We start from the raw sequence: 24,415 nt of genomic DNA, 5'->3' as shown, positions 1-24,415 counted from the left end.
GGATGGAGAGTTCAAAGCCAACCTCAGCAACAGAAAGGTGCTAAGCAACTCAGTGAGACCCTGTCTCTAAATCAAATACAACATATGGCTGGGGATGCGGCTCAGTGGTTGAGTGCCCATGAGTTCAATCCCCAGTACAAAAAAAAAAAAAAAGTTGAAGTCAGTTTTGATCTCTGTTCATTAACTTTTTTTTTTTTTTATTTTGAAAAGGTGCTTGCAGGTTTTAATTCTTAGAACTCATGAGTTCTTACATCATGCCAGATAAAGAACTGATTTCAGTGGTAGCTGTAACTCTGATCCCAACCTATAGTTTCTTACAAGGTCCAGTTCCCAGAGGGTCCTCAATTCTATGACAAATGGGGTTCTGCAACTCAGGAGGCTGAGGCAGGAGGATGGTAAGTTCGAGGTCAGCCTCAGCAACTTAGCAAGACCCTATCTTAAAATAAAAAATAAAAAGGGCTGGGGATGTAGTTCAGTAGAAAAGCACCCCAGGTTCAATCTCTAGTACCAAAACCAACACAGAACAAAACAAAAAATGGGCTTCCATCCCACGATCTGCCCAACAAACATGTATCTACATCTCACTTAACTCCAAGCTATAATACCCCTTCACCCCACCCCCACATAGTATTGGCTTTACAATTAAATAAAATATTCTGTGAAAGTCAAAAGTGGAAAAGTAACGGCTCAGGCTGGGGGCCTAGGGGGAGGGGGACAGGGGCAGGGAATGAATCCAGCGCACACTGCGTTAAACTCTCATTGTGTTTGGTTTGGCCCATATAGAGTTTAAATCATGGTGAACATTTAAATAGCAACAGATTTCTTTCAAAAGCTGGATTCCCAGGTTCTCTTGTAAAAGTAGAAGATCCTAGGCTTGTATTCCTACTAAGTACCAATCAGCATGAGTTGGCAGTTCGGGAACTGCCCCTCAGGAGCCTGATCTCTTGGATCATTAACACCCCCCAAGCTCAGTCAGGTCAACCCGGCACCTGGTGTGTCTGGGTTTCACTCCTTAAAGTAAGGTATTCTGCAGGGTGTCTGCCATATGGATGCTCTCAGGAACTGGGAGCTTCCCTCCCTGCCCTTAAAAGGAGCTACAAGATGAAGCAACCATCTTTGGAACAGCTTTTGCAACCATGAGGGTACCCCAAGTCCTATAGAGGAGGTGACCCACTCTGCCAGGAGAGGCCTGGAAGGGACCCTCCACCGTTAAGACAGGCTGCTTCCAGTTTTTGGGGTTTTTTGGTGGGGGGAGGAGAGAGGGTACCAGGGATTGAACTCAACTACTCAACCACTAAGCCACATCCCCAGCCCTATTTTGTATTTTATTTAGAGACAGGGTCTGAGTTGCTTAGTGCTTCGCCATTGCTGAGGCTGGCTTTGAACTCGCGATCCTCCTGCCTCAACCTCCTGAGCCACTGGGATCACAGGCATGCACCACCACACCCAGCTGTGCTTCCAGTTTTTTCACTATAGACCCAGACTTAGTGGGGTGCAGAGCTGCAGCCAGCCAGAGGCAGTAGTTGAGACAGGTCAAGACAGAGGTGATGCCTGCCGGGAAACTGAAGCTGCTTTCACCTTTGCCCCGTCTCCTCTGTGTTTCCCAGAGCCGCCACTCTTTCTTCATTCTCATTGTCAGATCCAACACTGGCTTGATATCCTTCATTCTCACTGTGAATAAGGATGGGAGTGATCAGGAGACTAGTGTCATACTGCTGGTACTGGGAAGGATGAGAGTGTCTTCTACCTCCAGACTCCAGGATCTTCTCACCCAGGCCCACCAAACTCATGCCATATATTGTTAATACCTGGAATGAGTTTTGCTGTTGTGTTTGACTAATGGCAACGACACTGGGTTTTGAACACGTTGTGCTCAGACTGCAAACCACCTAGAAATAGGATGGGAGCCTAACCATCCTAGAGTAGGTTTTGTTAACCTGGATAACCACCCACTGAAGTCTCACTCAGGTCAACCTTGAGTTTTCAGATATGTCTCACAGTTCCACTGGGACAAGAAAATTTCGAAGTACTTCCCACTGCATTAAAGGCAGCAAGCATCACTAGCCCGAGATGACAAGCCAGGCAGTAGAAACCCAGTGTTTCAGACCAAGCAGAGGCCTGGGGGATACTGATGCACCAAGTCCATGCCACTCTGCCAAGAGGCACCTCCCTTGAATCTCAGCCTTGCTGTCACATCCCACAGGAGACAAGCAGAACATCACAGCAACCCAAATCCTGAAGCCGCAGCCGCTATTCACCAGCCTCAAAATTGTCAACATTAGCACTGAACTCGGAGAAACAAAATCGCCTACCTAGCACCCAAGGGGTTAAGTTTCCAGGCATGTTTTTCTCTTAAGAATTACATTTTTTGGTAACCCTCAAAGTTTTACATTTCAGCCCTGAATTTAAAAATAAAGAGAATCCTTATATGACTGGTTATAGTTTAGCAGAGGGGGGAAAAAATCCCACCCACCTAGAATAGTAAATCAACCAGTGAAAGGGCTTCTTTTCCACTCCCCGCTTGCAAAAAAGTAAGGGCAGGTTTTACAAGGCCCTTGAAGATATTTGGTCAAGCACAGACTGTCAAGAACCCCACATGGTAATGAAATTGGCTGTTGCAGGGAAAGAAGGGACAGAAAGATGTGCTCTGAGGTCTGACTCAAGGCCTCTCCATCTCCAGAAGGGGCTTTTTTGTTTGTTTGTTTGTTTTAATCTTGGGACTCAGGTGGCTTTTCTTTCCTCTTCCACATGTGCAAGGGAGAAGTACCAGCCGCCCTGTTCCTTTCTTTTGGCTAAGCTCATATGATGCTTCAGAAGCTCTGATAATGGTGTCAAAGACTAGCCCCAAATATTTTTAATACATGTTCAAGCATTGTGCAAATAAGCTATAGTCTTGTCTCTGTTTGTCTCTCTCACCCCTAGTTTTATATTTAATAATCTCCTTACCAACATTTTAGCTCAACATGAGACTACTGAAAAATACTGACAATAATTAAGCAAGGACACACGTAGCTCTGAGATGTGCCACCCCATACCAACCTCTGTTCCTACTGGCATTTCCTGTCAGAAATAGGTCTCAGCTGGGTGGTATTCTCCCAAACCCAGAGTGCTCATGAGCGACCTTTCCTCTACAAAGTGCCCTATGCTGTCTGGCTCATCACCCACAGTCTTGTTCTCTTGGGCCACAGGCCTCTGTGCTTTGTGTTTTAAGACAAATAAGAGACTGGGTGAGGCTGAATCCTTCAAAAAATGAAGTACTGGCTCAAACAATGGATGCTACACACAAGGAGGAGGGAGGCCAGCATGACATCGTTGGGAGAATAAACTCCTCTTGGGTACGTCAATGACAAGCCCTACTTGTGTACACACAGATCGACTTAGGAGAATCATTAGCCATCAGTAAGTAAGTGAATCTCAGTTTCTGCTCATCCTGGTGTCCTAGTAGAGCTGCCCACCGAGACGCCGCCATACTGTGAATCAGTACCTGCAGGTTGAAGAAGGTTCCATGAGACTTCTCTGGCTCATCTGCAATAGGACATCTACATCTACAGCACCGTCATATCACCCTCCATTGCACTGATGGAAGTCTTCTTCACCACACAACTTATCTCACAGAGCTGCCCACTAAGACCTTCCCAAGGGCCGGTTGGAGCCCACAGTTTTGGTCAGAGGACCCCAAGCAAACCCTCCCAACTGGCTTAGCCAATCACAAGCAAACCCTCCCAATCTGCTCAGCCAATCACAAGCAACCCCTCTCAACCAGTCTAGCCAATCCCAGGCCAACTTTCCCAACAGGTGTCTTCAGGTGACCAATAGACAGAAATTACACTTACTTAAATAGATTAAAACAAGTACCCAAGAAAGACCTCTTCTTGATCAGCCAACTGACGTGTGAAGAATTCATCCGCATCACTGTCAAACGGGGCTGTGCTGATCTTTTATTCTATGTCATATCTTCAAACTATACACCCCACACAAACTCCTGGGCATGTCCCAATGGGCATGTGATACTTATCAAAACGCAGGCCATAGTCTCTTTTTCTTATTGGTCTCCTACTAGTTTACCAGTGTTTCTCAAAGTGTGTTCCCCAGCCCAGCAATTGTAGCTGAGAAGAGCATTACCCAGGAACTTGGCAAAAATGCAGTTCTCCTGATTCAGACCCACTGGGAGTGTGTTGCAAAGAGTGTTCTAGGTGATTCTAAAAAGTCTGTGAATGGCTGTTCTATGCTGATTTATCTGGCTGAAAAATGAAAAGTCTATATCAACTGCCTGTTGCTGACATTATAGGTGCTGATGCCAACAAGGCCACCCTATATTGTTACTTGAAACTGATTATAAATCAGGATCACCTCACGCATCTTGGCAGACACAAGATAGACTCAAATTTGAGAGTAGGATTTGCATACCTTGGGTAAATATTCTTAAAGATTGTTCTATAATAATGAAAATTTCACACATTAAGGTACTAATTGTTTTTCAGATTCTTCTGTTAATTTAGAAAACAGTCACCTACCTAGATGTGAGTATTCTGAGTTGGAGGCCAAACTCTCAAAGCCCTGGTGGAAAGCAGCCTGATTTTGCAACATTATGAAAGACCTAGGGGACGCTGGGAGGACTACTTCACCAGCATTGTTGTGAAATCCAAATGAGCCGATGCATATGGAAAGCATAATGTCAAGGTCAAAGCTCCACCTATGCATAAAGGTCACAAAACGTCCACCTGATGACCAACAGGAATTGCACTCTGACCACAAATCTTTTGAAAGTTTTTAAACTAATTTATATTGTGCTTTTTCTAAAAAAAAACCCAGGAGATCCTACATTTTTAAAAATCAGATTTCTGGCTTCTCTTGAAAATGAGTTGATGTAGTAACATAGGACCCACGTCCTCGCGCAGCATAAATTAACTGCCTCTTAACCATGAAGTAGCATCTGTTCTCCAAGACCTCACACTTTCCACTCTCTGTGTCCCTCATTTAAGTTGTATACTGCCCCCCACCCCCAACCCTTTAAGTTTCCAACTTCCGTCTACTGCAAACAATCCTCCATTATCTCGACTTTTATTGTTGTTGTTATTACTATCCCCATGCATTGAAAACTCTTAGTACTTCTTCTGTTCACCTGAAATTTCTTTGGCAAAATACTGCAGAATTCATCTTTCTCCCTTTGTGTTCATTTCTATTTAAAGATACATGCATTAAGAACTGTTTATTCCCCTATTATAAATAGAAAATTCTGTGAGTGCTTCCTGTAGACCAGCTCAGAGCATTTCCCATGAAATCCCTCAAAACCTCACAACAATGTCCCTGAAGTAGACATTACCATTACACCCATTTTACTGATGAGGAAGCCAAGGGATAATGCCATCATTCAGATGCTAATGAAAACACCAGAACTTTAGCCCAGTCTTTTTGACTCCAGAATCCACGTTCATAACTACCCTGTCAGGTTGTGCAACACACTCACAGCTTTTGGGACCACAGTTTCTGTGCACCAATGCTTATTTGGTGTCTTAGCCAAGGTGATGCCACATAAAAACCAGCTCTTACTGCCAAGCAAGTTAATCAACATCCCCAAAAGGGATCAGTGATGAAACATGAGCAGGGGTCTCAAAAGTGTTGCACAGATCCCATCAGAGTGTACTAGACTCTCTAGTGAGCTCTGGTTTTCCTTGAGATGCTGACGAATCATAACCCACAACTCCCGTGGCTTGGCTTTTGTAATAATAACTTTTTTTGTTTGTTTTAAATAACTGCTCTATTCCTCAGAGCACTTTCAAGTTTGCCAGAGAAGCTGATCTTTGTCTCAAGAGACTAAAATGCTCAGAGGTATAAATAAGTGGCCAGAGATGTGTATGGCCCTTGACCATGTTTGTGTAAGGTTGCCTTGGCACTCCCAGACCCAGCAATGACCCTGCCAGGGCCCAAAGTGTCCCCTATCCACTTGGCAGTCCTGTTGACTCAGCCAGGGGGAACCTGATCATATGACAAGTACCAATATCCCCAGAAAACCATTTCTTAGGCCTTCACATGGAACTTAGAAATACAGTGACATCTATGTTTTTGAAATGGAAGTAGGTAACAGATTAATGACTAGGATGGTAAATTTTCTAGTCCTTTGTCAGCAGTTCACCAATGCCACATGGGACATATATGGAGATGCTCCCCACACAATACACACTTGTTACTAGGGCTGGGTTGTGGCTCTCTAACCTCTCTGAGAAATCCCTGACTTGGGATGCTGGGCTTAGTTATAGGAAAATGGTAGCAAGGACCTGTGCCCAGCCAATGCAGGCCAATCTCAATGGCATGGATCAAGCTGGTAGCCTCCTGGGTCCCTGTGTCCCCACTTCAAACCTGGAACCCAAGATATAATCACCCCCAAGGTAAGAAGAGGCATGAAAAGATGAATCCAAGCAGAAGCCCACAAATATTTCTCTGGGAGTCCAGGGCACAGCCAACCTAAATCAACCACCTACACCCAGACCCACTCAGGACAGAGCTCTGAACCTGGTGAGAGTTCACTCACTGCCCCCTTTAGGTGAGAGTTTCAATGAAGAGATACTCAAAGTGAGAGCCATAGAAAGACTGATTTCACAGAGGCACATTCAGGCCCACCCCTCTCCTCCAGCCAGTGAACTTCAGGTCAGGAGTATCTGTGGCAGGTCCAGCCTAGGTCCAAGCACCCTACCAAGGCTGAATGTGTCACCAACACAGGGAATCGGGAGTCAGGAGAGACTGGGACTTGCTATGCTTCCATCTCTCACTGTGTGAGCGTGGACATCTCTGGACACTCCACTGTACAGTGGAGAAAACAAGGTTTGCCCTACGCACCTCAGAGCAAAGGGTGCCTGTGCGAGGCTTATGCAAACTGAGAAGCACCGTCCAAAAGCAAAAGTACTTTTTTACTATTCTACTTGTGGGTTCTGAGTAAATAACCAAATTCCCTAAAGAACAAGTGTAGGTTAGATTTACATTTCATATTTCAGCACACATAAACACACCCATGTGGGTCCCTGGGGCTGGCCTGTGGCCTTGTCCTTGTGGTTTTTAGGGCTTTTACCCAAAAGGACCTCTATAACATTTCACTATTTTCACTCATGCTCAAGAAAAATTATCCCTTCCTTGGATGTGTAGACATAACAACACCCTCCCCCGAAGTTGGCTTCCACAGAGACTCCACAGCTCCTTCCCCTAGAGAGTGTTACTCATTTGGTTGGTTTACGTTGGGTGTTTCTGCGCAGTGAACCCAGGCTTGGAAGACTCTCAAAAAAGATGGGGGCCTCCTGGTTTACCTCAGGTTCTGCCAATGCTACGAAAGCAGGCTGCTGCTGTCTCGTGGGCTCTCACTGGGGCTGGGGAACCACCTGGAGGGTGGGCTCACAGGAAAAGTGAGGTGCTACTACCAAAAGTGGGTGGTTGTTCAGGGGAGTAGTCAAAATACAGGCTCCAGTGGCCTGCGGTGTGGGTGGGTTTGAATCCTGGATGGTACCTGCTTAATGCTGGGCCAGTTCTACAACCTCCTCATCCTTAGAACAGCAGAACAGAATCAGGCCCACTTCATCAGCCTGCTCATAGGCTAAAGCAAGAAAATATGAGATGAAAAGCATGTCAGCCCTGTCACTGAGTTTGTGCCACTAGCTACTGACTCAGTGCTTTGGGCTTTCCCTTTCAAATAAATAATCAACAAACAACAAATCAACCAATGCCCTCTAGTAATTGGGGAGGTTCTGACATTAGTTCTGTGTTATTTTGCCCAATTTTCAGGATGTGCTCAAATGCTGCTTCTTCAGGAAGAGTCCTTGAAGTTGGCTGGCATGTCCCACAAGTGTGCTCAAGGGCTCACAGATGTGTAAGGTACAGCAATTGTTTATGCACTTTTCTTTTATCTCCATGAGATGCTAAACAAGTGTGGGTTAAAAAATAAAGAACTTCACTCAGTGCCTTGCTGAATGTTTGAGGTTCAACAAATGGCAATTATTCTTATTCCCTGGAATCACCATTCATGTTTGTTCGGTGGCAGAGACGTTCTGTATATTATAAATTTACAGCTCTTGGAGTGTGCCAAGAGATGAAAGGGGCATACAGGGTGGGAGTGGAGACAGTCGTCAGATGAGCTTGCTTGTCTTTTGTAAGGAAATAAGACAAAAGCCATCTTCTCTCATTGATTGTCTCTGGACTCAGTTGGAAGGTTCAGTTAAGGTTCTGTAGTTTCTAAGTATTTAATTCCCTTTGCGGGGGGAATCCCACACATGATCATGTAACATATACCTCAGGACACGGGACACCTCGGCCTTTCGAAAACTAAGTGTTCAAAGGGTGAAATCTTCCTTCTTATGGCTGAAATTTGGGGACACATCTTCTCAGTGTTGCCAGTCCCCTCCCGGGGGGGACAACTGTTGCAAATGGTCATCAGCAGCCCGTGGAGCATTCTCTGGAGCAGCCACTGGGTCAACAGTTAAAGCAGCCTATCATCCAGGAGGAGGCACTCGGTAAATACCTGCTGAATGAATAGGTGAATGAACCCTCACGTCCTAAGCGCCACCCCTTGCCTGAAGCACTTAGAGAAAGTGACGCTGGGCGATTCCCTGGCCTTCACTTAGAATTGAAGACAAGAAGAGAAAAAAAAAAAAAAAAAGGATGTCCCTGGTTTTCCCACTTCAGAGTTGTTGCTCCTAAACTTTCAGGACCAGGCAGCAGAGGAGACAGGAACCGAGGGCTGCGCCTCAGTCAGCATCAAGTAATGGCAGCTGCATGCCAGGTGCTTCACCTGCCTCTTCATGGCCCTTAAGCCAGCCCAGGAGGCAAAACCCATGGCCCGTGTCATAGAACTGAGGCCCAGACTCAGGACTGCCCAGAAGCAGGCGAAGATGTGAGGAACTCATTCTTATCTTCCCTCCTATGTCCTCAGAGACTTCAGGCCTGCTAGGCTCTGGGAGAGACTTATGAGCTCCTCAGGGTCCCCTGAGAACTCTAGGAAAATGGCAGAGAGAGGCAGGGTTCGCCCAATCTGGAAAGCGTGCTCTAGGTCAAAGTGTGGCATAAAACCATCTACTCATGTGACCACAGGTTCCCCCAGACCCTTCTGTCTCTTAATCCCCTCCCCCCTACACACAATGATGTCACTGTTAGAAAATCTTTACTGACCACATTCATGTTCACCGATGTTGACCCACTCATGAGAATCATCAACAGCTCCACAGGTCCTCAGGACAAACTCAATCCCCCCACTGAATAGGCACGAGTGGGTATTTATCTTCTCACACACTCAAGAGATTTCTAAAAGATGGCCTAGATCTTTCTTGAAAATCTGCTTGGCCTCTGCTGGGATTCTTCAACTCCACTTGAAAGGGGGTGGCCCCAGAATTAGCTGCTGCTGGCTCTGTGTTTAGAAAGTAAGTCCTTTCATGGGGTTCAGCTGTCCCTCAGGCATCCGGGGAAGCTGCCCATGCAAAGGCAGAAAATGTGACAACTGTTGCAAATGGTCAACAGCAGCCCATGGGAGCGACTGAGCATTCTCTGGAGCAGCCACTTGGTCAACAGTTAAAGCAGCCTATTATCCAGTTTATACAAAACACCCACCAGCTCCATGGCACCAATAGCTGAATATCCCCATTCTTATCAAGTTCATGACAAACTGCCACACTGCTTTGCCAATAACTGTAGAAACCATGAACAATTTCATTAACCATCCAAATCCACATGCAAGGGGGAAAGGGAGAGAAGACAGCCTCACAGGCAAACCATAGCATTTCAGCATTGCTGACAGACAGCTCTCAGCCTCCAGGGAGAAAGTCCCCAGAACCCTTCAGATTTGAAGAGTTTGAGAAAGGAGGTCTCAGAGCCACCAAGACCACATCAAATGCTTCTTTAAAATAAAAAAAAAATTAAAAAGTTGGGCCTTTGTGCATTTTCCCAAAGAAGAATCTGCCCAAAGGCTTTTGAAAATACTTTCATGTACTTCACTTCCAAAACATTACACAGTATACACAGTATTTCTCCAACAAATTTATAAGTGTTTCCAGGGAACTCCTAGACTGGAAAAAAAAAAAAAAGGAAAGAAAAGGACTTAGGTATAAGAATATGTGGAGAGTCTTCTACGTTAACAGACCTCTCTTTTAATTGTTCTTATTTCAAATAACAGCCATAATCATTCCCTCATCCACAAAGGAAATATATAATCCAGCTGTGGTGGCTCCAGTAAAAATACCACATCTGTGGATCATTGGCAACACTCTGGCAAGACTGCTCAAATCTAGGCAGTCTCAGAGAGTTATTTTTTGTACCCAAGATGCACATGAGTGCACTTTTCTGAGAGTGCATATGAACTTTGCCAAACCCAGTTGCTCTTTTGCATGCCGAAAGGAGGTCTGCAGATAATCCACACCCCACAGAGAAGAGGTTCCCCTGGAATATTATTCTCAGGATCCAGCAGTTGTTAGAAGTCCTCAGACCCCTCTAGGGTGGTGGCTTGGGCCAGGGCCTTGTCAATATCAAATAGAGAAGGGGAGAGTAACACTCCCGGTTTCTGGGAGGAGGTTCACCGCGTGGCTGGCTGACCCAGTAGCTGACTCCTGGTTTTCCACTTAACAGGCCAACGGCTTCCGCAGAGGAAGGCAGCCTCCGTTCAGGTCATCCTTCTCTCCCTTCTCCAGCATACGAAGCCAGTGAATTCCTGAGCACTGGGAGATAATATTCCAGGAGTCGTCCCCCAAGCCTGAGTAGTCTGTCCCCAAAGCCCAGCGTCAAGAATCTTATTTCTAAGCCAATCTTTCACGTTCAAATCCCCAGTCCTAAATGCGCCCTGGGGGGTTAGGTCTACAGATCTATGAAGGAAAAGACAACGTCGCTGAGGGTTGACAGACTTTACCCGGGAACATATGGCCCGAGGCTTCCACGCTGGCATGCCGGTCACCCCAAAACCCTCCGGGTCCCCGTCCACCCCAGACAATAGAGCAAGAAAATAAAATGAAAGTGGACTTACTGCTATGGCTTGCAGCCTCTCCTTGTGCAATTCCGCTTCTGCCATCCTGGAGAAGGGCACCCAGGCAGGAGAAAGAGGAAAGAAAAACAAAACACACGCTGTAGTCACCCAAGGAAATTGACGTGCACCCCGGGGGGCTTAGCTAGAACCCAGGAGAGCCCAGGCAGCGGGGTCGCTTGGGGCAGCGGGCAGAGCTGTGCGCACGGCTGTCTTTCGGGCTCAGCCCCTGGTCCCCGCCCGCGCGGCCGCCTGGCTGCGCCCCAGCGCCGCCGCTAACTGCATCTCACGGTCGCCGCCGGCAGCGCCAGCCGGGGACGTGGGCTGCGGGCAGCCGCCGGGAGGGCGCGCTCGCCCCGCGCTCGTCCTCCGCCCTGACGTCTCGGCGCCTCGCTCCGCCCCTGGAGTGTGGGGGACCCGTGGCCGCGGCCCGGGCGGCTCCAGGCAGGCAGCAGAAGCCGGGACAGCCGCCGCGGAGGGTCCCTAGGACGCGAATAGGCGACGCGCGCGAGATTGGGCACCTGGGACGCGCCGCTCCACCAGCCTCCAGGGCGCACGGCTCGCGACTCGGTGGATACGCGCGCGCTGGGGCCGCAGCCCACCAAGGTGGCGCCTCCGCTGAGCAGACGCCAGTGGAAGGGACTCTGGCAGAATGCGGGGCCCCAGCACGTGCCCTTACGTGGGGGCTGCGGCCGCCGAGTATTCTGGGCGCCTTCTGGCTCACGCCAGATGCTTGGGCTCCTTGCTGGGAAGTATCCAACAGGGAAGAGCTGCCTCGCCCACATGCTGTAGATGGCAGGGTCCTCAAGCATCTAGTCAGCTGAGGGCAGGGTATATCTCCAAATGGTCCAGTTACCCTTCTGGTGAGGTCAAATGTGGCTTAAGCAGAGAGTTTGCAGTCCTGGAGTGCTGGCTAGGCTGGGTTGGGCAGTTTGACAGCTGTGAAAGCTTGGGCAACTCACTTAACCACTCTGAACCTCAGTTTTCTCATCTGGAAAAAACATGGAGGATCCCAGAATTACCTCAAAGAAGTATCCTTACAAAGGAATAAAGTATATTGTAAAAGGCGTTACAGAAATCTGCTTTTATTATTATCCTGTGACATTCTGTATTGGTAACCTTTGAGGGTCTTCTATACTAAAGTGAGTCTTTTGTGACATTTCCTGGGGTGATTATGCGGATGGATAAGACTTGATCCATAAAAGAAATAAATGCAGGCCTGGGGCTGTAGCTCAGTGGTAAAGCACATGCCTTGCACGTGTGAGGCATTGGGTTCAATCCTCAGCACCAACCACCTAAAAATAAATAAATAAAGATATTGTGTCTATTTACAACTAAAAAAAAAAAACTAAAAAGAAAGAAAAGCTGAAAGCAAACAAAATGCCTCTCAACAATCAGTAAGGACTTGCTAGAATCCCCAACATTCATAAGAAAACTTTCCCCTATAGAATGAAATAAATACTGTGAAGAAGAAGAAGAAGAAAAAAAAAAAAAACCCAACATGGCCTCTTTGGATCCATATGATTCTATAAGTGCAGCAGTTAAGAAAGCATTTTAGAAGATATGCACATGAAATTTCAGCCCCCAATCATCTGTTTTCTGGGCAAATTCTTTCCATTTCAAATGAATCGCCCTTTCAACTTTCAGAGATTTTTAACTGTCACTTGATGAGCAATCACTGGGAGATCTGAGGATGAAAGCCCTCACCTAAGCATTTTAAATGAGGGATTGTTTTCTCTTCTTCATAAAGTGTGTTGGTGGAGCTGTTTGTGTCATAAATCTAAGCTAATGCCAAAGTGTGACATCCCGCTCCAATGTATCAGGAACTTGTACTTTCTGGGTAAGTTTCTTCAAATGTTGCATTTTCTCTTTGTTTCCAGCCTGAGCCCTTGCAGGACAAGTTATTTGTGGCAGGGAGTTCCTCACAAATAAACAAAGCTGTTATTTCAGGAGAATGTATAACAAACAAAAGCAGAGAATACCAAGATGCAGAAGTGAGGCCACTCTGAGGCTGGAACCTCAGCCAGGGTCATAGATGTGGGATTCAAACTCTGAGCAGAACTCCCAGAGCCTATGTTCTTAGCCATTAAACACCAGGGTCGCCAGTGACAGGGAGGTGTGGCAGGCCCCAGGAAGAAACAAACAAGAAATGGTCCTTTCCCCCTCAGCTCTATAGGCATCAAAAAGGAATGATGGGGCACATGATGTGAATGTACTTAATATTGCTAAACTGTACACTTAAAAATGGAGAAAATAGTAAATTTTATATCATGTATATTTAGCCTCAATAAATTTTTAAAAGATGGGATGGAAAGGGAGATGGGAAGGAAAAGGGCCTGGGCACCCTTTAGATGTGATCTGTTGTGTTAGAGTCTGTAAACAAGTCAAAATAACACCTGGCATTTTGCCAGGGGAATGTTAGAGTTCGTAAACAAGTCTGGATGGTGCCTGGCAAAATGCCAGAGGGAGTGGTTTGAGAAGTAACAAAAGCAAGCCATTAAGTGTGGAGATTCCTGATTGGTTGACTGATGTATCTAGCTTATGCTAATTAGATAAGCTGGTGTGGAATGTATAAATACTGCTCCTGTCCTACAATAAACGGCTTCCACTCCTGCTGTATCAATGTACACAAGTTGCTCGTCACCCCTCGGTTATTTTGCTGCAGCCGGACTGCAGCACTGTTGGAAAGATCTGGACTTCAGAATAGAAGAACCAGGCTTGGGCCATGTATCTAAGTGCCAGTCACTTCACAATTATAGCTGAAGAAATGAGAATGGGCAGGATGAGAAAACAGAGAAGAAGAGCACAAAGTCCAGCAAAGGAGATTGATAAAGGATCACCTGAGAAGCAGGAGGAAAAATCAGGAGGGATTTACACCAAAAGCCACAGCAGGAGGACAGGGGATTTCAACAGAGTCACATGCTTCTAAGAGGCCAAGGAGGGTACAGACTAAGAGGAACCCACTGGCTCCAGAAATCAGGAAGCCAGGGTGACATTGGAGAGCAGCAGGTCCAGAGGGTATGCCTGGAAACACTTAGGAGAGAAGGGGAAGAAGAGAGAGTACAGACTCCTCCTTTCAGATTTTTGTGAAAGACGAAGATGGCAATAGGAAGGTAGTCTTTGGGAAGCAGAGCCTAGCTGAAGGATTTTAGGTCAAGCTAGAGACTAAAGTGATATAGGGTGCGGTCAAAAGGTATTAGATAACACAGAAGTAAGGCCAAAATCAGTCAAAAGGGAAAACAAGCGTTAGGCAAAGTCTTGGATTAGACCAGAAGGCATCTAGGTTAGCATCACAGGCTGTTTAGCCTTGGAAAGGAAGAAGAATGAAGCAGGGCACAGGGATGGAATGGGTAAAGACAAGAATTTCCAGTTGAAGTCTCAGGAGAGAGCCATTGAGTGGATTTACATCTGTTGCCTTGGTTTTCCCAGTATTCCAGTAGGATGGCTTTTCCCTTGGTTGACTTTGAAGGAAGGGTCATTGGTTGACACTGATAACGGTCAGGCTGGGCCTTCAGAAAATAGACATGGCTTATAAAGGAGCTGGGAGAAATGGGGAAAATTAAAACATGGTTCTTAACCAGAAGTTTGTGTTAGACTTTCCTGAATACATGCACAGAATTAAATTCTACGGGGTACAGTGAGGGTTAGAGGATGGCTTTGGAATCATTGTACTTATGGAATTTACTAGGAATAGACCAAAGATTTGTGACGGTGGGTACTTCCTTGGTGATTTCAAAGTGTCTGAGACAGATGATAAGCAACAGTTGTGTTTATTCAGCATTGAGCTGGTCGCTGCAGGTGTGACAAGAAGTCAAAGAAGAGAGGAAAATGCAGGATGCTGGGTGCCATTTTCTGGGCCAGTTAGGAAGTGTAGCAAACGCAGATCTTTTTTTGGCTTCCCAACTTGTGAACCCCTCCCCACCTTTGGGGAGTTCTCACATTACAAGCCATAGTGAGAGACAGAGCCACACCTTATATCATAAAAGCTGGGAAATGCCAGGTACTCATTTCCCCAGTGCCCCTGGAGGGTATGGCATGGTGTGCAACTTGGGCTCGGTTAGGCACAAGAGCTAGCAAGAAACTGGAAGACAGTATTTTAGAGGATTCTTTCTATAAATGCACTAGTAAGTATCCCAGGAGGATGGCTTTTCCCTTGGTTAACTTTGCAATGTCACTTGATTTCAGGCTGGTGGCTTACCTTTGGTCTTGCCCATTGCCCAAGCCTCCTCCTTCAGACTTCCCCTCTATTCTGTGAGCTACAGAGTACAGCATGAGTCATTCCTTTTCAGATACTACCAACTAGAATCCATTTCTGTTGCTTGTGATTAAGTACCCTAAGTGAAACCAGAAGACCTGCAAAAAGAGTGGCCAAGGCTTAGCCAAGGGGTAGAGGGAAAATATTTCCTCTTCCAACCTTTCTCCCTTCAAATCTCTAAATTTTAACATTGTAAAATCATTGAATCCATTACAAACACAGACATTTATACCTCACATTTTGCCATTTCTTTAATAAACTTATTTTGTAGTTAGTCCATACTAGACGTTAGGCTATGGACTGGTATTCCAAAGGAGTCAGTCTAGTCTCACCACTATATTGGTTACCATCTGCCCTCCAAACATTAAAATCTGGAATGATACACGACCATGGTGAATAATGTGCATCACAAATCACTAGTTCTTGCAGGGATATTAAATTGTGTTGCATGTAAGCACCATTCAAGCAGTTTATGGTTTTTCTGATGGATGCTATGTTGTAAAGCATTATATGGAGAGAATACAGAATGGTAGATATGCAAAATAAATGTTTCATTAATAAAAATTTCAGAATCTATTTTAGGACATGAGCCCTTTGGGAACCACAAAATGATCAGAATTTATTCCCTTGTGGGAGAAACAGGAGCTCAGCAAACCAAGAGGGAAATGACTCACCAAGGCCCATTACAGGAGTAAAATTTAATGTAATATGGAATGGTAGGTAAGAGTGTGAAGCTTTTCTTTGAAAAAAGTGACTTTTGAAAGGAATGCCAGAGTCCCCAAAAAAGTTTTTATCAGCTATCTTTTGCTTGGAATTGTTTGATAATATACAGTCTCTAAAGAAGGAGAACAGTGCCTGGGGTCTTCTTGGCTCACGTGGTTACTAGATCTTTGGAGAAGTTGATGGGATTTCAAGTATGTGCTGTTTTTCTCTATGGGATTCCAATAACACATCCATATAGGGAGTCCCCGTGGAGCAAGGAGATAGAGAAAGGAGTTAGAAAGTAGAATACCAGCATGGGAAATAAATTAGTCTGTATGTTGCTTAAGGTACATGTTGACTAAGGTCTCTACATAGTGATTCAAAATGAATGATTGGAAATCTGGCTAGAAATGAACATTAGCATTTCAGTAGGTTAACTTTCCCCTTGGTTGCTATCTCAATGTCACTTGATTGATGTGAGTTGCAGGAGGGATCACAGTGGTGGAAGAGTGTTCCGGCATCGCAGCTGGATTTTTCGAGATGGTTCCACATTTACTTTTGTGGTGATGCCCTGGACAAATCACATGATAGATCAGAACTGCAGTTCTCTCAGTTATAAACAGAAATAAAAAAACATGATGTCCAGTCTCACTGGGTTGTTATATCAGGGGCTCCTGGGGACAATACTATGTTAGTTGAATGTTGGTTCAGAATAATTTTGTTCATGATAAAAGTTTTGAAAAGTGGAATCAGGACATGGGAGGTGGTTGTGACACAGAAATGACATGAGCTCTGAAGACAGATTAAAATCTCGGCCCCCTGAGAGGATATTATGAGAATAAGGAAAACAGATGCAAAGTGCTTATGATTGGCCACAGTGGATGCGAATTACTTGAGGCAATTGTTGCTTCATTATAAGTGCCATAGACCAAATTAAGTAAATGGCTTGATTTTATCCACCCTTTGATGTAGTCTTTTTTTTTTTTAAAGTAGTGAGCTGTTAATATTCTTAAAATGCCCCATGTTAGTAGGTATTTCTTTTTTCCTTTCTTTCTTTTTTGGTACAAGGGATTGAATTCAGGAGCACTCGACCACTGACCCACATCCCCAGCCCTATTTTGCATTTTATTTACAGAAGGGTCTCACTGAGTTGCTTAGCGCCTCGCCTTGCTGAGGCTGGCTTTGAACTCAGATCCTCCTGCCTCAGCCTCCTGAGCCGGAGCCGCTGGGATTGCAGGTGTGCACCACCATGCCCAGCATTGCAGGTATTTCTATTGTGTTGTTTCTTGTGGGGGGGGGGGTTTGCATCTTTTTAAGGGAAGGATTCTACTCTGTGTCATTTTCATGATTCACAGACACCTACAATCTTATCTTATGGAGGATTATTTAATAATTTAATAAATAATAATTTAATAATTATAATTTCTTAATAATAAATAATAATTTAATAATTATAATTTCTTAAGAGGAGACAGATAAGTCCTAGCAGATGGAAAGAAAAACTTACCTTTGAGCATCAGGAAAAGCATTACTTGCCTAGTTATTGAAAGTGCTCTGTGGTAGAGTTGATTCTAGGCTCATGCATGAATCAGCTACAAACCAGAAAAGTCTTTGGGAAGGCTAGGTTCCACCCCAGCCTGGTGATCTGATGCCAGCAGACACGGTTGGGTCACTGGCTTCGCGGAGAGCTTACGGGCCGTTCTAGTTTGCCTTAGTACAATGACCACGATGTGCCCCGTCAGCGTGGAATCCCTTTCTGTAGTGTGGCCATCGACACTTTCATTGTTCGCCGTGACTCGATAATGCCAGGCACATTCTGCCAGTCAGCACTGCTGACAAGAGGGAGATTTCCTGTGGGGCTGGCAGTGGTGCGATGGTGGCCTATCAACTAAATCCCGTCCACCCTGCTGGCTGAGGAATGAAAAAAGAGATCGGGAAAGCCGTGTCCTCCTGATGCCCTTTGAAATCCAGTGCTCTGGACCTCATATGCTCACCCCCTGCCGACCCTCCATATCCTGGCAAAACCAAGTCTGTTTCCCTAAGAGGTGACAGCCGGCCAGTCTCAAAATTTGCTCCTTCCTCATGTGTAACCCCCCACCCCTACTTCAGCTGGGGCTCTTCAGACAAGTTGCCTTTCCCCAAAGTAGTTCAAGGTCCAATAAAAAGAACACAAGACAAAAAGCTCAATTCTAGGTCCTAATTCTAACTCTGCCACTTGCTGTGTGACCTCAGAAAAGTCATTTTACTGCTCTGAGCTGAACTTTTTTATTTGTGACTCAGAGATAGGTTTTTCTGTGTGGAATAGAGTTTGCTAGTTACCCCAACAGGATTCTTGTTAGAAATAAAGGAGCTCAGGAATGAGAGTGTTTTAATAAATAAGTGTTCTGATTATGAAAGGCTATTATGAAAGACAAGGCTTTAAATTTAGGGACTTAGGGATATGATGAGTGGAGGGGGGTGGCTGGCGGGCATGTTTGTGGGACTCCACGGGCTCAGCCCACCAGGAGAAAATCCTGTGCCATGTGTATAAGACAAAAGGTGCTTCTGACTTACAGACGGGTTTCTAAGAGAATCAAACCAGCAATGAAAATGACCAGAGCCCCCAAGGGCTTTCCTTGACGCCTTGGTTTTCCTTAGTCCCCCAAGGATTTCTACTCCAAGGTTTCTGAAGGTAAACAGCCTCACATTGTGATCTACACGTTTAATTAGCTTAAGTAGATGCTGAAAAGGGGAGAGCCATCCAAGGATGAGAAGGGAGAAGGAGAGAAGAGCAAAAGATAAGGAAATGGGAAGGCTTGGATCTTTTTTGGGTCAGCTGTGTGTGTGCCAAACCTATATTTGAAGACTGTTTGGTCTGTGTTTGCTTCCATGTGTGCTTTCTGCATTCATTCAGAGCTAAATTTATCCCAGCAGAGGGGAAGGCATAGTTGAGGAGGTGGGACAACAGTAGACGCTTAGGCAGGAAGCCAGGAGCTCGGTGGGGCTCCCCGGAAGGCGTGGGAGCCCACAGGGAAGGTAGCCAGTCTGGAGGCTCCAAGCAGGGATCCTGCGCTGGCCCCACATGGAAGGATGCTCTCACCAAGCTGCGTGTGTACCCTTCTTTCTGGGAAGGGTGTGAGCAGGCGCTCTTTCAGAGCTGTGGATTAGAGGAAGCGGTTCCCTGACTCCCCTGAGCTCCCAGGTCTGGCCCAAGCCTTTGGGAAATGGAGACTCAGCAGCTCATCAGCTCCCTGGTGACAGCAGTGTCTGTCGCCATGGAGAGAAGAGCGGCTGGCAGGGCCACTGCTGGTACAGAATTGAGCTGGCTTCCTATTAGGGTGTCACAGCCATTGTGTCTCTGTTGGGGCAGCTCCTAGGGGTGGGGCGGAGGAGAGGGCGGTGGCCACGTTCCACTCTTCTGGTGGGATTAAGTGCTGCGTACCCACAGCTGGATGGAGGATGGTTGGTGGTGCCCTGCTGGCACTCATGTGCCTTCTCTTGGTCTTTCAGGGTCTCCCTTCCTCCCCTAGAGTTATTGCCTCTTCCTCTCACTCACCCTAAAGCCAATCCTTGTTATGTTATCTTTGCAAATGGAAAGTCATGGCAATTGATGCAGCCTCTCCTGTGACCAGAGAATTCTCTGAAGGAGTTGAAGACCTCCCTATGGAACAGGCAGTTGATTTCTATCTGGGACTCAGTCCCCATCAGCTGTATGAAATTCCCATCCCTTTGTTAGGATGGGGGAGGGGTCCTAGGGTTGTGGGATGGCTCTCCTTTGTTTCAGGCTCCGCTAAGTTGCCTCAGCATCTTGCTAGAGCTTTACTCTATAATTGGCCTCCAGCACCCTCTACTCCTCCCTAGAGAACTTGACACCTTCCTCATCTGTTTGTCCCACTCCAAATTTGGTGATTTCTCATACCATGAGCTATGCCTGGAATGCAGCCTCCCCCTCCCTCTGGAACTTTCCAAGTCTCCTCTTGTTAACTTCACAGAGTTCCAGAAATCCCACCCCCTCGGGGTAGGCCTGTCTCCCCAGGGAAGGAAAAGTGGTTGTCCCTCCCAATTCCTAGCGTCCTGTGTGACTTGCAAATTGATTGCTTGGCTTGTCATTCTCTCAGTTAACTCAAAAAAGCAGAAATCCATAGCCTTGAAGGAGGGCTCCCTGTCCCCATGATGGCTGCTTGTATGTGATGAAGCTCCGCAGGCTGGGAGGAAGCACGGCCATTTCCACCCACTCCATGACTCTGAGCAATTCATGTGGCTTCTCTTAGTTTAAGTTACTCTCTCTGTAAATGGAAAGGATAATTGTATCCATTTCATAAGATTTTTGTGACAAATGAGGCAATGTACCCAAAGCTCCTGGCATATGGCAGGTGCTTAACAAATTCTATTTCATAATTATGCACATAATATTATTTGTTGATCGATATCTGTGTCACTCTGGATAGGTATCCATGTAGGTGTGCCAATGTTCCAGAGGAAGCTCCTGAGTGGCAAGTCTGGTCCAGCACTAGGGATGCCCCCATGTCCCCAACGTGGCCCTCCAGCCTAGACCAGCATTGCTCGTGACTGCTCATGACTCCTGCTAACCTGTTCATCGCCTCTCACCTTCAGAGGCTGCAATCCAAGGTCTTTTGATGCTGTGCAAACCTTTTTGCAATGTGTAGGCTATGCCAAATCCTGCATTCATCAGGAAAGACTGAAAAAGTCAAAAGTTCAAAGTGTTCTGCTGTGTGGATTTTTGCTACCATCCAAGAACAGTGATTCTGAGCTCTGGGGAGAAGGTAGGTTACAAAATCCTTTTGAAAATCTGGTAAAATGATGGACTCCTTTCCACAGCCAATACACATGCATATAGCATTCTGTATATAATTTGGGGGGTTTCAGGAATTCCTTGAAGTCTTCCAAGAGTACTCTTAGAAGACCCATGAATCTTTGGTTAAAAAAAATAAAATAAAAGTCTCTGTTCTGGAACTTTGAGCATCAGAAAAACTGAGTGACAAGAGACAGGATTGATCTCCATGAGCTAGGAAGCTCACCTTGGTTGTTAATGCAAGAATGACAGAATTGTGAGAAACTCCTGCAGCCCCAGATCTAGCCAGCCAATGACTGTTTGAGATTCCCATTCATCCTCTGCACTCCAAGGGCTGCCCTTCCCTAGTTCCCACGCCCAGCTGCTGGCAGAGCAAAGATGCCAGCAACAGCGAATCCTTCCCTGGCTTAAGCTACCTCCACTGTCTTCCTCCCAAGTAGGGCTTCCTGTGACTCAGTGTCTACCCACCCTTTAGTCCTGGAGGGTGACTTTTCTCAGTCTCCCCCACCTTGCATCTATATCCAGTAGGTGTCCTTCCAATTCATCCTTGCCTCCCAGGGTGAGCTTGAAATTGCTTCTATTCCAGGTAGCAACAAAAGCAAAACCAATTATTAAGACCCTGTACTTGAAACATTTAAAACAAATAATCCCAGCACAGTGTTGAAACAGACTCATCAGCTAGATTTATCCACATCACCCTCAAACAGCATCGGGTCCTGCCTCATTAGGCACCAGTACAAAATCCTCCAACATCCTAGACCCTGTTTCCAAAGGCCTGTCCAGCTTCGTCCCCGACTACAGAAGTCATTTTACTTCCAGTTGGGAACTTTGAGCCAGAATCTGAGCTGGATCCAAAACCATTGAATTCTGTAGCTTCCAAGGAAAACAGTCTGTCGCTGAATTAAAAATGCTGTTAGGTTGGTTCAAGCCAAAACAAATGGAGCAGGCGTGTCATTAATGAGGGGGTGCGGCAGCCAGGGGCCTGAGCACTTCCATCATGGTGACCCAATGAGGCAAGCGACAAATGAGAATCTGCTTTCAGCCCCCCTGCCTCCCACAGCACCCACGGACTTCAGAGCGGTCTCAAGATTTCACACTTGCCTGCTGAGCAAATAAAATCCTAAATCTGATAATCTCTATTTAAAAAAACACGGTAAGAGCCCTAGCCCACAGAGAAAACATTTGTTTGGTAGGAATATCACCACTGATGAGTGGAGAAAATATTACATATTTGCTATTTTATATTAATAAGGAGTACAAAACTAGTATTCCCATGAGTTATGATATGAAAGAGAAAAACAGGCTCAAGTAAAAGTCTGAAAGTTTGCCAGTGTCTTCCCGAATGAAGTTTTGAAGCGAGGATCAGAGATAATAGTTTGAATTTAAGTATAAATGTTTTGTAATTTAATAAGCAGATGGTGCTTTCTAGGGTCCCTGAATCCATTCTAAGTGCTTCATAAGCACCTTAGGTAAGCTTCGTAACAGCCCTATGAGGGTGACAGTATTATTACCTTCAGTTACAGAGAAGGAAACTGAGGCACAGAGAACCTCTAGTCACAGAGTTTCTAAGTGTTAGGTACAATGGCAACTGATGAGAACTTGCTTGAAGGATGGGCCTTTGTGAGACTATTTAAATACGGAGAGCATTAAGAAATATCATAAAAAAATGCACCTAGAAAAGGTAAAAGTGATTCCTTTTCCTTTGAAGTACTTAGAATATGATCTTTTCTAAGGGATGAGGGCTCAGATAACAACCACAAAAAGGACAGTCAACTGAGCCAACTTCTTCCTTAATGCCTTCCTTCATTTCTCGTCTTCCTTCCTCCTTCCCTCCTCTGTTCCCCCTTTTTCCTCCCCACCTTGCTCCCTCCTTCCTCCTTTCCTTCCCTCTCCCATTCTGGCACACGCTTTGGGCTCATGCTTTGAAAGAAGCATTGTCTCTTGTGCTGGAGATGAGCCATCATTTTGCACTTAAGACAGAGAGAGAGACAACTAAAAATAGGGAGATCTCCACAATAACTGCAGAAACGTTCTACAGAAAACCAAGCCCACTAAGAAGCGGCGTGGGGTGCTGGGTTGGGTATGGAAGGAGGAAATGACGTTCCGCCAGAGACTTGAATGGAGTGAGCCACAGAGTTATGCAAATATCCAGGGAAGTTTTCCAGGCTGAGAGGCCAGACTTTGGCATGTGACTGTGCTCAGCTTAGTGTGAGCAGCAAGGAGGCCAGTGTGGCGGGGGCAGAGGGAACAAGGAGAAGGCCGGGGAGAAGCTGGACCAACAGAGGCCTTGGGAGGTTAGCCTTGGCCAAGTGAGCTGTGAAGGGATGTATTTACAACCCTGTGGCTGACAGGGATGAGGAAGGGAAGAAGGTGTGAGCGGGGACACCTGCTGAAGGATCCTTCAGGATTCATGTGCCACCCCTGGACTTCTATGGTAGTGGTAGACAGAAAAATGGCCCCACAGATGCTCACCCTGGAACCTGATTGTTACTTTCCATGGTAAAAAGGACTTCCAGGGAGGAGTGTCACAGTGGGCACAGGCCGGGTGTGTGCCAATGGGATGAGCAGGCAGACAGACCCTCCACGCTGGTTGGAGGAGAGGAACAGCCAGGCACAGAGCCAAAGTCCACTGAGGAAGCCACAGAATCAGAGAGGGATTCACACCGCAGCTCTGAGATGGAGCAGAAACTCGGGGACATTACGTCACTTCTCTCACATTGGTTCTCTCCATCAGAAAATGGAGTTAATAGTGTTGTCTTTAAGAGCATTTCGGGGGTAGAAGGAGGTAAGCCATGTAAAGCCCATGGCACATCGGTACTGGCAGGTACGGTCACTCTCACAAAGCTAGTTAACAGCAATCAGCAGTGGCCAAAGGTGCTGGTGCCAGAAAGCTCTGGGTCCAAAACTGGCCTCCCTCTTATTAACCTCTCATTCCTCAATGTCATCCTGGGTAAACTGAGGCTAATAACAACGTCCACTTGATCCACGAGAGGATCTGGGCCGGCTCTTATTATTCTGGTGATGAGGATGATAACTAATCCATGTGTGGATTTTAAAATGAAGCAGTGTTGTTCTAGATTTTAGGAATTAAAAATATGAAATGAAACCCTAAAGGACAAGTCCACTATGTGGAAAGCCAGAGCCTTTGTGAGCAGCTCTTTAAAGGATGAGGCATGAAACCCCCCGACAGCTCTGCCTTGAGGGTGATCTTGTGATGAGGTCAAGTCCACACTGTAGGCCCGGGCAGCAAGGGAGGGCCTTTGCTTATGGCTTGACCGGCTTGACCGTCGGGGAAGGCTGCTTGGGGGAAATCACCACAAGTTTGCAAGAAGATGCAGATCCGCCTCCGGGAAGGAATAGCCGGACATCTGTTGGCTGCTCTCATATTCCACCCCCTCCCTCACCCTGTTTGGCTGTGGGACTCTGAGCTGCTACACCTGGACCAAATGGAAGCCAGGGGCTTTGGCATTTAATGGTGTTTGGAAAACACTCAAGTCATTTGTGCCAAAAACCAGGCCGACAAAGCTGTTCTCACTTGGCAGGGTCATCGACTCCACATTTTGAAACACAAATGGCCCTTTTATGGGCAAAAATGGTGACCCCGAGCCCCACCTCTGAAGAGCTAAGTGCTAAGTGTGCTTTCTGAAAGGACTCCCGGAACGAGATGGATGGACACTTGACAAAT

General features: G+C 46.1%; 1 protein-coding gene across 3 annotated transcripts in view; it reads right to left on the bottom strand.

Moving 5' to 3' along the window:
* The window catches only part of Palm2akap2 (PALM2 and AKAP2 fusion), a 465,668-nt gene that overhangs the window by 330,174 nt on the left and 111,079 nt on the right, over positions 1–24,415 (bottom strand). For all 3 annotated transcript variants that reach the window (XM_071600827.1, XM_071600829.1, XM_071600828.1), the window contains exon 2: positions 10,985–11,030. In XM_071600827.1, the coding sequence (XP_071456928.1) occupies positions 10,985–11,030 (46 nt within the window). The remainder of the gene's footprint in view (positions 1–10,984; positions 11,031–24,415) is intronic.

Source organism: Marmota flaviventris, chromosome 13 (genome assembly GCF_047511675.1).
Source record: "Marmota flaviventris isolate mMarFla1 chromosome 13, mMarFla1.hap1, whole genome shotgun sequence".
NCBI lineage: Eukaryota > Metazoa > Chordata > Mammalia > Rodentia > Sciuridae > Marmota > Marmota flaviventris.
Note: the sequence above shows the minus strand (reverse complement) of the source record. Positions and strands in the feature narration are given on the sequence as shown.